This window comes from Dama dama, chromosome 5, assembly GCF_033118175.1.
Source record: "Dama dama isolate Ldn47 chromosome 5, ASM3311817v1, whole genome shotgun sequence".
Classification (NCBI taxonomy): Eukaryota; Metazoa; Chordata; class Mammalia; order Artiodactyla; family Cervidae; genus Dama; species Dama dama.
This window is the reverse complement of record NC_083685.1, coordinates 96,373,078-96,385,895: the sequence shown is the minus strand read 5'-3', so window position 1 is coordinate 96,385,895 and position 12,818 is coordinate 96,373,078. Positions and strand designations below refer to the sequence as shown.

Below are 12,818 nucleotides of genomic sequence, written 5' to 3'. Positions count from 1 at the left end.
AGAGTGAGAAAGTTGGCTTAAAGCTCAACATTCAGAAAACTAAAATCATGGCATCTGGTCCCATCACTTCATGGCAAATAGATGGGGAAACAATGGAAACAGTGAAAGACTTTATTTTCTTGGACTCCAAAATCAATGCAGATGGTGACTACAGCCATGAAATTAAAAGATGCTTTCTCCTAGGAAGAAAAGCTATGACCAACCAAGACAGCATATTAGAAAGCAGAGACATTACTTTGCCTACAAAGGTCCATCTAGTCAAAGCTCTGGTTTTTCCAGTAGTCATGTATGGATGTGAGAGTTGGACTATAAAGAAAGCTGAGCTCCAAAGAATTGATGCTTTTGAACTGTGGTGTTGGAGAAGACTCTTGAGAGTCCCTTGGACTGCAAGGAGATCCAACCAGACCATCCTAAAGGAAATCAGTCCTGAATATTCATTGGAATGACTGATGCTGAAGCTGAAACTCCAATACTTTGGCCACCTGATGCGAAGAACTGACTCATTTGAAAAGACGCTGATGCTGGGAATGATTGAAGGCTGGAAGGAGAAGGGGATGACAGAGGATGAGATGGTTGTATGGCATCACTGACTCAATGGACATGAGCTTGAGTAAGCTCCGGAAGTTGCTGATGGACGGGGAAGCCTGGCATGCTGCAGTCCATGGGGTCGCAAACAGTCAGACAAGACTGAGTGACTGAACTGAACGTCTGGACCAGTGACACCCAAATTTTAGAGTGCATCAGAACTCCTGAAGGGCTGGTTAAAACACAGATTGTTGAGCTCTAACCTCAGTTTCTGATCCAGGAGATCTGTGGGTGGGGTCTGAGAGTTTGCATTTCTAACCATCATTCCAGTTGCTGCAGATTCAGACACCACACTTTCGAAAGATTTTTTTTTTTTTAATTTATTTTTGGCTGTGCTGGGTCTTCCATTGCTGCATGGGCTTTTCTCTAGTTGTGGCAATGGGGCTACTCTCCAGTTGCTGTACTCCAGCTTCTCATTGTGGTAGCTTCTCTTGATGCAGAGCAGAGGCTCTTCTAGGGCGCGCGGGCTTCGATAGTTCTCGCGGAGCAAGTTAACAAGTACACGGGTGCTGAGTTGAGAACTACCAAGCTATTCAAGAAATAAGGTTATGGTAGAATGCGGTTCCCACTGCTTGAACCACCGTCCCCTTCATTCTTAACCCCGGTAATTCCCGCTCAACCTTCAAATTTCAGCCTAAACATCACTCCCTCCAGTAAGCCCTCCTTGACTTCAAAAGTGGGTCTTCCTTTGTCCCCAGCAGATGACCGGCCTGTTCCTAGGCTGTAGGGGTCTGTGTTTACCAGATTCGTGGAGTCAGCGAAGGGAGTGATGGGATAAGGGATGCAGATGGGGACGTTAAGGACACAGTCTCTGCCCGGGGAGAAAGCGAACCCAACTTTGAATTTCTTGAGTCCAGATCAATGCTTGGGGAGCGACATCAGCGTGCAGAGCGGCCGGTTCCAGGGCGGAAGTGCATCCCTGGAGCCGTTCTAGGAAACTCGGAGGACCCAGCTTGTCGATGATCCTCGGGCAGAAGTGGGCATTGCCAGGCGCAAAAGGCCACTTCAGGGAGCTGGTGTGGAAGGCAGCGGCGAGGTGGGGCTCGTGTGCGGGCGAGAACCGGGGCAAAGCAAGCCTGGAAAAGGTGAGGAGTCGCCCGCCAGCCGACCACCTGTTCCTCCCGGGAGTGCGGCGCGTGCTGATTGGCTGGAGTGCTGCCTGGGTACCGGAAGTGGCCGATGCCCGTCGCCCGTGAAACCAAGACAACAGCTGCGGGTTCTGAGCGAGCGGGCGGAGAAGCTTGGGGAGCCCGACCGGAGCGAGTGTGGGGCGGTAGCTGCCTGAGGTGAGACTTCATCCCATCCCGGCGGGGGGCGGAGGGCGCTGGGGTCCCGAACCCCTGGCCTGCGAGCCCCGCGGAAACTCGACGTTTAGGCCCCTACCAGACCCGGATTCGATGTATGACCTTGGACGTTATGGTCCCCCAAGCCCCCACCGGGTCCCCACCTGCACAAACCCTGGACGCGGCCAGGGCCCGTCTTCGCCCTGGTTCCCTGCCTGTCAGTCGCCAGACGAGAGCAGCAGGGACATCCCCTTCCTCGGTCCTGACGTGGAGGCCGATGGGCGCTGTGGTTTCCTCAGATATTCCATCCTCAAGTAAACTGCGGGGACGAAATGGCGGGCATTGTCAAAAACTTCAGGCCTCCTGGCAGCTTGTGCCCAGGACGGCAGACGGGATATTGGCTTAGAAGGGTTAGTTGTGGAAAGGAGGTGGGTTTGAGTGCAGAGTTAATAGAGCCTTGCTGATTGTGGGAACAGGGAGACAACAGAGGAAAAGAAGACAACAGTGCTTTAAAGGAGCTTCTTTTTACAGCTAGTTACTGACATCAGCAATGTGTCAGACCCCCGATCTAGGCTCTTGAGATACAGAAATGAGTGAAATGCCCAGTTCTTCCTCCTGGGTACCACAGATTCCTTGTGTAGACAAGACATGTACACAGATTCCTTGTGTATTTACCAGGTACCCGAAATATGTTAGGCACTGGGAATGTCAAGATGAATAGAACATCCTTCTTATGGTCTAAAGAAGGAAACAGATGACTTAGCCTATCCCTGAAGATTCTGACTCTAAGAGATCTGAGGTGGGACCTGGTAGTTAGTATTTTCAGAGGTTTTTCTAGTTGACTTTTCTGCATCTAACCTAATCCCAGGCCAAGAATCATCATTTAAGGATCGTTTATTAAACAAACATACAAAAAACTTCCTGCTATGATTGCAAGCCCACTGAACAATTTTTTGAGTTTTATGTGGCTTCTCATGTAGGCAGTATGGTCCTTTAAAAGTTTCATTTCTCATGGTTAATAAGTTGGTGGATATTTGGTTTATGTATCATTATTTTGTGAATGAGGATTTCTGAGTGCATTAAAAGAAATACAGATCTGCAGAGTTGAAAACTCTGTTCTGAACTTTGGAGACCCAGCAGTCACTTGTCAGCCCCCAAATTGAGGACTAAGAGTGCTCAGCCTACTTCTGAGATGGCATGTCCATTTTCTCTCTCTCCAGAAAAAACTCATTTTAAATTTAGAAAAGTGAAGAATTGAGAAACATAGGAAATTATGTTTGGAAATTTGAACTTGTGCTATGAGTAGTGGAGTGTTTCCACATGAGGACAAGGTCTAATGTGTGTCTGTGCCTCTGGGAAAATCAGTCAAAAGGAGGATGGCTTTGGGACTTCCGCAGCGGTTCAGTGGTGAAGACTCCAAATTTCCACTACAGGGTCCATGGGTTCCAGTTCTGGTTGGAAACTGAGATCCTACATGCCTCCAAGTGTGGCCAAAAGAAAAAAAAAAAAAGAAAGGAAGGATGGTTTTATTTATACATGAGTAGGTGTCTATAAAACAAAACAATATTTAACAAATGGCATTAGTATTGTGGCACTGGTGGAATGCAAAGTAAAAATAATCAGAGGGGGCAAAATTTAATTGGGGAAGACTTTCTGGATTAGAATTTTGAACCAGATGTTGAAGTTGGGGATAGATATACATGCCTAACTTCTATGTCTTGTGTCTTGTTTTTCTGTGAACACATGATTTTCCATATGGTGTGAGACAGATGTGAGTTTTATGAATGCTGATTTTGTAAGGAGCTAGATGATAAAAAGAAGTAACTATAGGAGAGATGGTGGTGAAAAGGAAAGGCCAGAGAGGGGTCAGAAGTAGACAGGGACTGAAATACCAGCTTGTGGAACTTGTTCTTGGATGAGCATTAGAGAGAAATTTATTTAAGACAGCGCTTCCTAACTCAAATAGTACCATGGTTGAAGAAGAGAGCTAAATTCTCTATGATAAATTCTTACAGTTATATAGGTACACATTATCTATAATTTTCAAAAACGTCAATGGAAAGGGGAAATCCAGGTTTTGAGTGTCTGCCTTTTTTCCATAGGAAAATTAGAGAAGGCACTGGGTGGGGGAAAGTTGAAGAAGATTCCAGTTCATTTTTAGGGGTAGCAGAAAGAGCTTCCAAGACTTTAGGATTCCAGTAGGAGATCAGGTTCCTTCCAGGTGTCAGGGGAGGGAGCTTACCAGGGCTGCACCCCTGAGTGACTCGGGAGGATGCAGGGTATGATCCTGTGGATGACTGGAGGCTGGGCAGAGAAAAAGGACAGTACAAAGGGCACCCCCAAAATCCCCCCTTTCCCCTTCCCCAGTCTCTCCTGCCTCTGAGAATCTTCATTTCTTCACTAATCTCATCTTTTCTTCCCTCTTAAGCTTTCTCTCTACTGGCACCATCCCTTCTAACATAAGCATATTCAACTCTCTCCCATTGGAGAAAATCCTTCTTTGATTTTCTTTGGCCTTTTGCACTAGTGCCCATCTTGGTCCTCTCCTTTCATCTAAATTTTCTGAAAGAAGCAGCAAATTTACTAATCAGTCCACTGCCTCCTGGTTTCTGCTGCTGTCATTCCACGGACTCTGTTCTCATGTGTCACCTGTAACTCCTCGGCAGGCGTTTCCCAGTTCTTTCCTCCTGGATCTATCAGCTGCCTTTGATGCTTTGTTGTTCCCTCTGCCATGGCCTTGGTGACCTCTATGCCTCTGTATTCTGGTACTTCTACTTCATTAACCCTTCTTTCTCTTCCTGGAGGGCTTATATTCCTCTCACTACCCCTTTATCACTAGGGTCCTAACAGGAAACAGGTACTTCGCTCAAATTAGGATAATTTGAGTAGGGTTTATTTGCAAAGAAGTTAGTTGTAAAAGGTGTGGATGTGGGAAGGGTGTTGAGGAACCTGGGACTGGCAGTAGCAGAGTAGTCACCAGCCCTAGACCAGGAGAGATAAGAGGTAGGAGAGGTTCTGGAACCCACATGAGACAGTTGGGTAGGACAGACTCCTTGAGATGAGTAATGAGCTTCAGTTGAAGGGCACCAGGAGCTCAAGGAGACCTCATAGGAAGGAACCAGGAGGATAAATACTCCGACCTCACTCTCCTCCCTCCTTTCAGCCTCCTGTTGGGGCTCCCCATTGGTAAAACATAACTGGAAGCCAGAGGGCCTGTTGGTGAGTGCTGTGTAGGTTAGCCTTCTGGGGCAGAGAGCAGGGTGGAGAAAAGTTGAAGGATCTGGAGTGAACATGGAATTTAACTGGAGTACTCTTGAATGTTGGCTTTGGCTTTCTAGGTCTCTGTCTTCAGTATCTGACAGTTCTCACATTGTATTCATTACTGCCTATGCTGAATACTGTCAAGTCTGTATCTCTTGTCTTGACTGCTGTAAGCTTTAGACCAATATATTTTGGCTGATTCTTTGATATTTCTGTATGTGTTGAAACTCATCTTGTCCAAAACAGAGCTCACTTGTCATCTTCCCCCCTAAACTAGCTATTCTTCAATATTCCCAACCTTGGTGGTACCACTATCCACCTGGTTATACCTACCTCATGCCTGTATTCAATTGTACCCCAAGTCTTAGAGGATTTGTTTTCTCAAACATTTCTCTAGTCTGTTTCCTCTTCATTCACACTACTACTATTACCCTTGCCAAATCTCTGGAGCCATTGTACCTGTTAGTAGCAAGTTTGACTTCATAAATAAAAAAACCATAATGACTTAAGCAAGGAAAAACCTCATTTCTCTCTTAGATAAAAGAAATCCAGAGACAGGCATTCCAGGGCTGGTCTGGAAGCTCTACAGAGTCACCAGGGACCCAGGGTCCTTCCTGCTCTGGTCCAGGGCATGCTGGTGAACGCATGGTCTGAGGTGGCACTCCAGCTGTCACCTAATGCCCCAGGCACAGCCCCAAGGAGGATGAGGAAATGTATCCTTACCTTTAAGTAGATAGCCCAGAAGTCCCTTGTGCTTTCATTTGCATTTTACTGTCTTGTTGGCCAGAAGTTGGTGACGTCACCAAATCTAGCTGCAAAGAAGGCTAGAGAATACATTTCCTTAGGTAGCCTTGTTGCTACAAAAGTAAATTTATTATTCTTTTGTTGATGAGGTGAGGAAGAGGGATAGACAACTAAAAATCCTTGCCATAGTGTTTTAGAAGTCTTTTTATAAATACAGGCTTTTAGATTTATAAAAGTGCTAAGAAAATTACATAAAGGGACCAGTTATAATACTCATAAATAAAACAACATTGCAAACATATATATAATAACAACCAGTTAGAAAATATAAGGAAAACTCACTAAAAGACATACAGATATGTGATAGATATAAAAGCATCAGGGTAAGTTTGGAAATTTTACAAAATTATACTAAAATTCATTTGGAAAAATAGAATAGATAGGAAGTTTTTGTAAAAGACAAAGAAAACTTTCTCTAACATATTAAAACTTTTTAAGCTGCAGGTTGAACAGTTTGGTATTAGAGAAGGAATAGACAGATCAGGAGAACTGAAAGGAGTCTGGAGATTGACCCAGATATATATATGGAATTTTAGACTGTGGTATAGGAGGCATTTCAAATTAGTAGGGAAAATTAGGAATTGATACAGTTTAGTAATCATCTGGAGAAAATTAAGCTAGAACCTTACTTCATCCAAATATAAGGGAGTCAAGCGTGGTTCCTTCTGTGCCCATTGTAGCTAAGTCATGTTAACCTTCTGAGTGGGTGACCCCTACAACATATACAATCCCCTGTTCTGTAGAGCTGGTGAGCACCACAGCACTGGGCTAAAGATAGCTCTTCTTGCTACTCATTTCTGGTTACTTCCTCTATGAACTCCAGAGTCATATTAGTCACTTTTGTCCCTTCTCCCAACCTTCTCCATATATTATCTGTTAATATGGGCACAATTTTCCTTAAATGTTTTTCTTACCAACCTCAGGTTCTGTCCCAACTCACTGTTAATATTATGGAACCTTTATCAGCGTCTTCTTACCATCCATTTCCTGTCTCTAGCCTTAAATCTCTTCCTCTGGTCATTCCTCTCACTCTCTTCAGTCAGCGTCTGCTATTTGTGTAGCATGTCCACCATAATCCTGGATCTTTTTCTTCTCTTCCATAGCATCCTATAATCTCACCAGATGCAGAGAGTGCTGTCAGAACCCTGTTGAGCTCCCTACTTCCTAGCATGGGCTTCATTTAGCTGTGATACAGCCACTTCACAGACTTACTTCTCTCATTTCAGATTGTGAGATGGGGACTGAGAACAAGGAGGTAATTCCCAAGGAAGAAATTTCTGAAGAATCACAGCCACATGGGGCATTTTTAGAAAAAATGGAAGAAAAACTTCCAAAGGTGGTGTGCCAGGGTCGTGAGTTTGGAGCAGTGTGTGAAGAAGACATATTGGAGGGGCATTCCGGAGAGTCCACAGAAAAGATTCTGAGGCAGAAGTCGTCTGAGGAGAGAGACTTTGCATCAGAGTTGATTATCTTTAAGAAATCACCCTCCAGTGAGAAAGATCAGGAGAAGGATGAGAGTGAGCGAGTCTGCAGACTCAGCTCAAACCTGCTCACACGTCAGGGAGACACCACAGTAGAGGCAGTTAGCACATTTGCTACTTCTGGCCAGAACTTCATAGAAAATTTAGGACCTAACAAAACACACAGAAGTTCTGTGGGAGAAAAGCCTCATACATGCAAAGAATGCGGGAAAGCCTTTAATCAGAACTCACATCTTATTCAGCATATGAGAGTTCATAGTGGAGAGAAACCCTTTGAATGCAAAGAATGTGGAAAAACATTTGGAACTAACTCAAGCCTTCGAAGGCACCTGAGAATTCATGCTGGAGAGAAGCCCTTTGCCTGTAATGAATGTGGAAAGGCCTTCATTCAGAGTTCACATCTCATCCACCATCATAGAATTCACACTGGAGAGAGACCTTATAAATGTGAAGAATGTGGTAAAGCCTTCAGTCAGAATTCAGCCCTTATCCTACATCAGAGAATCCACACTGGGGAGAAACCATATGAATGTAATGAATGTGGGAAGACCTTTAGGGTTAGCTCACAGCTTATTCAGCATCAGAGAATTCATACTGAAGAAAGATACCATGAATGCAATGAGTGTGGCAAAGCCTTCAAGCATAGCTCAGGCCTTATCAGACACCAGAAAATTCATACTGGAGAAAAACCCTATCTATGTAACGAGTGTGGGAAAGGCTTTGGGCAGAGTTCCGAGCTCATCCGGCATCAAAGAATTCACACAGGAGACAAACCGTATGAATGTAATGAATGTGGGAAAACTTTTGGCCAGAACTCAGAGATAATTAGGCATATTAGAATTCATACTGGTGAGAAGCCCTACGTTTGTAAGGAATGTGGGAAGGCCTTTAGGGGGAACTCGGAACTTCTTAGACATGAGAGAATTCACACTGGAGAGAAACCCTATGAGTGCTTTGAGTGTGGGAAGGCTTTTAGACGGACCTCTCACCTTATTGTCCACCAGAGAATTCATACTGGAGAGAAACCTCATCAGTGTAATGAATGCGCCAGAACCTTTTGGGACAACTCTGAGCTGCTTCTCCACCAGAAAATCCACATTGGAGAGAAACCTTATGAATGTAATGAATGTGAGAAGACATTCAGCCAGCATTCCCAGCTTATCATACATCAGAGAATTCACACGGGAGAGAAGCCTTACGAGTGCCAAGAATGCCAGAAGACCTTCAGTCGGAGCTCTCACCTCCTCCGACATCAAAGTGTCCACTGTATGGAATGATCTGCGAAACAGGAAAGCCTTCTGAGGGAAGAGCTGAAGTCAGACTTCGTGTGCTTAATCTGCACCTCGAGTTCTCAGATGAATGGGCAGAACCTCACCTGTCCTTGTACTGATTTTTATTTAAGCAGCTGGACAAAAAAGGATGAGGCACTTTTATGAACTATTCATTGAGAAGTTTCACTGTACTGAGTTAAATCATAAAAGCTGTTTCAGGCCTTAATTCTCCTCTTTCCTTTTTCCTCCTCTTTCTCCTTACCCCTAGTGGATCACATAACATTAGGGGTCTGCACCAGTCATCTAGCCCAAATTGTTACTATTCAGGAAAAACGGAGGAATGTGATTCCACCACCTCCTAGGAATGGCAGAGTTGACCCTTTGAATATTAACCCCTGAAATGTTAAAGTCATGGCCTAGGAGACATACCTCTCTGTCTTTTCCACTGTTTAGCATTGGGATTTAGTAAGCTTTATTAGCTTCAAAATGTTCCAAACTCCCTATCAAGTTTCCTTAGAAGATGGCAGTACTAATGAAGAAGCAGGAAACTTGGGTCATCTTCCATCTAGGACTTCCTCCCTGATTTGAAGAGGTGCCCTGATGGAGGAAACTGACAGGCAATTTACAGGATCATAAGTGAAGGCCCTCAGAATCCAGAGGGGCTGATTAGCAAGGCCAGGGGATAAACAAGTGAGGCCAGGCCACTCAGCATTAGAAGCAGCTCTTTCTTTTTTTTTTTTTTTTTTTTAATTTTTATTATTATTATTATTTTTTTTCCAGTGGGTTTTGTCATACATTGATATGAATCAGCCATGGATTTACATGTATTCCCAATCCCTAGAAGCAGCTCTTTCACAGCCGCTCAGACTGACTGCTCCCAAGAACTCTGCTGCGTTCACTTTTGGCCCCAGTTCCTGCTGCTGCTGACAGATCCTGTGTCAGGAAGAAGCTCAAAGAGGACTGTGCAGCTTCATTGTCAGCAGGCACCAGGCCACAGTGATGAGCAGGTTCACCTGACTGACCAGGGCTCCTGCCTTGCCAAAGCACTTAAGCTCTCATGACCACTGTTGGGGGCCTTGGTTCTTGGACCAGAATGTGATAGCCTCTTCTCAGTTTGCCCTTGACCTTGGAATTCTCTTTCTTCAACATCTCTACATGTGTTTTCTGTGTTCTCCTTTGTGTTTCTTTTTCCTCCAAGGAAACACATCCTCAATTTTTCATGTGTCAGTGTTTCTGAGGCAATCTTTCTGAGGTAGTGGGAATTGCACTAATGAGAATCCAGCAGGCTTGGGGTTTGGTCTAAGAACTAGACCTTGAATAAGGCACTTCACCTGCTGATCCTTAATTTCCTCATCTGCAAAATAAGGGGAGTTGAACTAAATGATCTCAAGTTTCAACCAGCCCAAGAATTCCTGAACTCTTTTTAAAAAATTTAACTTTATGTATCTTCAGTATTTTATTCTTTAATCTCTTTATTAGACTAATACTAATCACTAGTATTTTACTATGTGTCAGAACAATGCTAGACAGTTTACATTTTTATTTTTTACAACCTCCCTATGATGTGGGTCCTCTTTTTTTAAAAACAGACAAAACAGCTTTATTGTGGTATAATTTACATACCATAAAATTCTCCTGTTCTAAGTGTTCAGTTGAATGCGCTTTAGTTTATAGAGTTGTATAACCATCAGTGATCTGGGTACTCTAGCCCAGTTTGAAAGGTGAGGGGCAGGGGAGATGTCAGGTAACTTGATCACATGATCAAGCTCATGATCACACAGCTGGTAAGTGCTGGAGCCAAGACTCAGCCCTGATCTGTGCTCCGAGACACTGTGCTGTACTCTGGGCAGGTGGATGCATTACTGCCTTATTCAAAATTCTTTGTACATTTTTATTAATTACTACATGAATTTGAATACAACTGATTTAAATCATGTTCTTGGAAACATAATTGGTCAGCCCAAAACCATCAAGTGGGTTTATTCTTGTGTCCCAATATGTGTCCCCCCAGGCTCATGCCCTTGTCTTGAGAAAAGGGCTGTAAAAATAAGACGATTGATTACACAGTTTCCATATCCTTCCAGATACCTCTTTCTCTAATAGACCTTAGCATTTCTTTAACTTACCTCTTTCCATGGGTGATTACAAGTGCAGTGTGCTCTCATTCCTTTTTTCATTGCTCAAGCTCAAATTGAATTATACCCAAATATCTTTCTCACATGAAACCTGTATGTCACCCATTCCCTTAACTTCTGATTCCTGTGTTTGAACATTTTATTGGCACATACACCCCTTGCCAGCCCTTAATATAGAACTCAGCACCTCTTTACGCTCCCCACAAAGGATCCCTTCACACAAACATACCCATGAGTAATACTAGCTTTACTGAAGATTTTGGTGTGTAAGAAGTGGAGAAGGAGGTTCATATCCTGTTAGACATTTTGTTCTCAGAGTTCCCTTGGACAAACTGCCACTGAAAATTTTTCTCTTTGTCCTTGCCTCTCAGGTTTATCACTTAAGCTTCTTTTTTCTTGCCAGATAATGAGCAACCCCCACCCCCAGGTCCATTACTTTCTTAAACCCACTGCTTAGCAAATAGAAAAAAAAGAAAAAAAAAAAAAAAAAAAAGCCCTTCAGTTAAATATACTATTGGAACATTACATGTAATTTTGTGACCAGTTTTTGTTGTGCTTGATCCTAATGTTAAGGGAGGAAGTTCTCCTATCTCATTCTAAGAAGAACCTGCCAACATATATTAGTGTTTTCCCAAGAGAAATTCTGGTGAATGAAATTATTTCCACCTTCTTATATACACACTTCCTGTAACCTCACTTCCTGCCTTTACCACCTCTCATCCAGCTAGCTCAGAAAGACTCCTCTCTTTTCCTTGTTTGCCCCCTCCCCCTCAATTTACTTGGGAGCCAAAATCTGACCATAACGTAATTACAACTGGTAGTCATAATCTAGTGCAAGTAGAATTCTGTCAAGGAAAAAAAAGACTAAGTTTTCTTAATGTTAGACCCATTAAAAATACCAGGCCTCACAATCTCAAACACCTACTAAAATACCCAGAAATACCCTTCAGGATTTTTGCAGCTATGTCCATGTATATTTTCACCCTTTCCTAATTAAACAGTTTTATTGGTATTCTAACACTTTGTGTAAATAAAGTATTTCTTTACAATTCTATTGATTTGATGCCTCTCTAATGGGCATTCCAAATACATTGTTTCATTATGGTCTTAATATGACTTTGGGGCTTTCCTGGTGGTCCAGTGGTTAAGACTCCTTGCTTGTACTGCAGGGGGGCACAGTTTGCACCCCTGTTGAAGCACTAAGATCCCACCTGCCTAGCAGGGCAGAGAAAAAAAAAAGTTTTGCCAGTTTCTTGCCATCCTATAAAGTTCACCTTAGTACTATACAGCCTATAAATTTCACCAACATGTGCTGTAGTACCTTCCAGTTTTGCAATGCTGTTCACTGTCCTTGATCTGCTTTGCTTGGTGAGATCCTCAATCTTTCATAACAGGGTAAATGTTACCTACTTTATCTAGATAGATATAGTTTTTCACGATTAACAACTTAATGTAAAATATTCTGGATTGGAATTTCGTGGTGGTCCAGTGGTTAGAACTCCATGCTTTCACTGCCTGAGGGCACGGTTCAATACCTGGTGGGGGAACTAGGATCCCACAAGCTGAGCGGGCAAAAAAATAAAAGCAACCCCTCCCCCATCATCTGAATGGTTCTTTTTATTTTTAAATGTTACTGAGATTTCTGGGCTGGTGTTTATTTATGTTTTGTTTTAATATGTTCTTTTAAGTGACTCCTGGTCTAAGGCACTCCTGGCCTCAGGTTGTTGGGTCTGGGATCTTTGAAACTCTAGAAAATTCTGCCTAGAAAAATGTGCATGCAAATTCAGGGAATTCATGGACCATTTGAAACCCATCTTTGAATTCCTGTAGTCCCTTACATGTTTTTAAATCAAACGTTTACTTATAATACAAATTACCAAGTAATCCGCAATAACCTCTCCCTTATCATATTCCCTCCGCTTTGGAGATGAAGCTATGCCAAGACTGTGCCCTTGGGTGAACCACTGAAAATGGACGGGAGTTGGAGCCTCAGTAAAA

General features: G+C 43.3%; 1 protein-coding gene across 1 annotated transcript; it reads left to right on the top strand.

The window, feature by feature from the left end:
* Positions 1–1,733: 1,733 nt before the first annotated feature.
* On the top strand, positions 1,734–11,874 carry ZFP3 (ZFP3 zinc finger protein). The gene is made up of 2 exons (XM_061143220.1): positions 1,734–1,871; positions 7,160–11,874. The coding sequence occupies exon 2, from the start codon at positions 7,168–7,170 to the stop codon at positions 8,689–8,691; it is 1,524 nt and encodes a 507-aa protein (XP_060999203.1). The 5' UTR covers positions 1,734–1,871; positions 7,160–7,167; the 3' UTR covers positions 8,692–11,874.
* Positions 11,875–12,818: the final 944 nt, after the last annotated feature.

Bases quoted from the DNA above. Each gene is read 5' to 3' on its own strand.
- ZFP3 (XM_061143220.1), top strand. From the start codon at position 7,168: ATGGGGACTGAGAACAAGGAGGTAATTCCCAAGGAAGAAATTTCTGAA.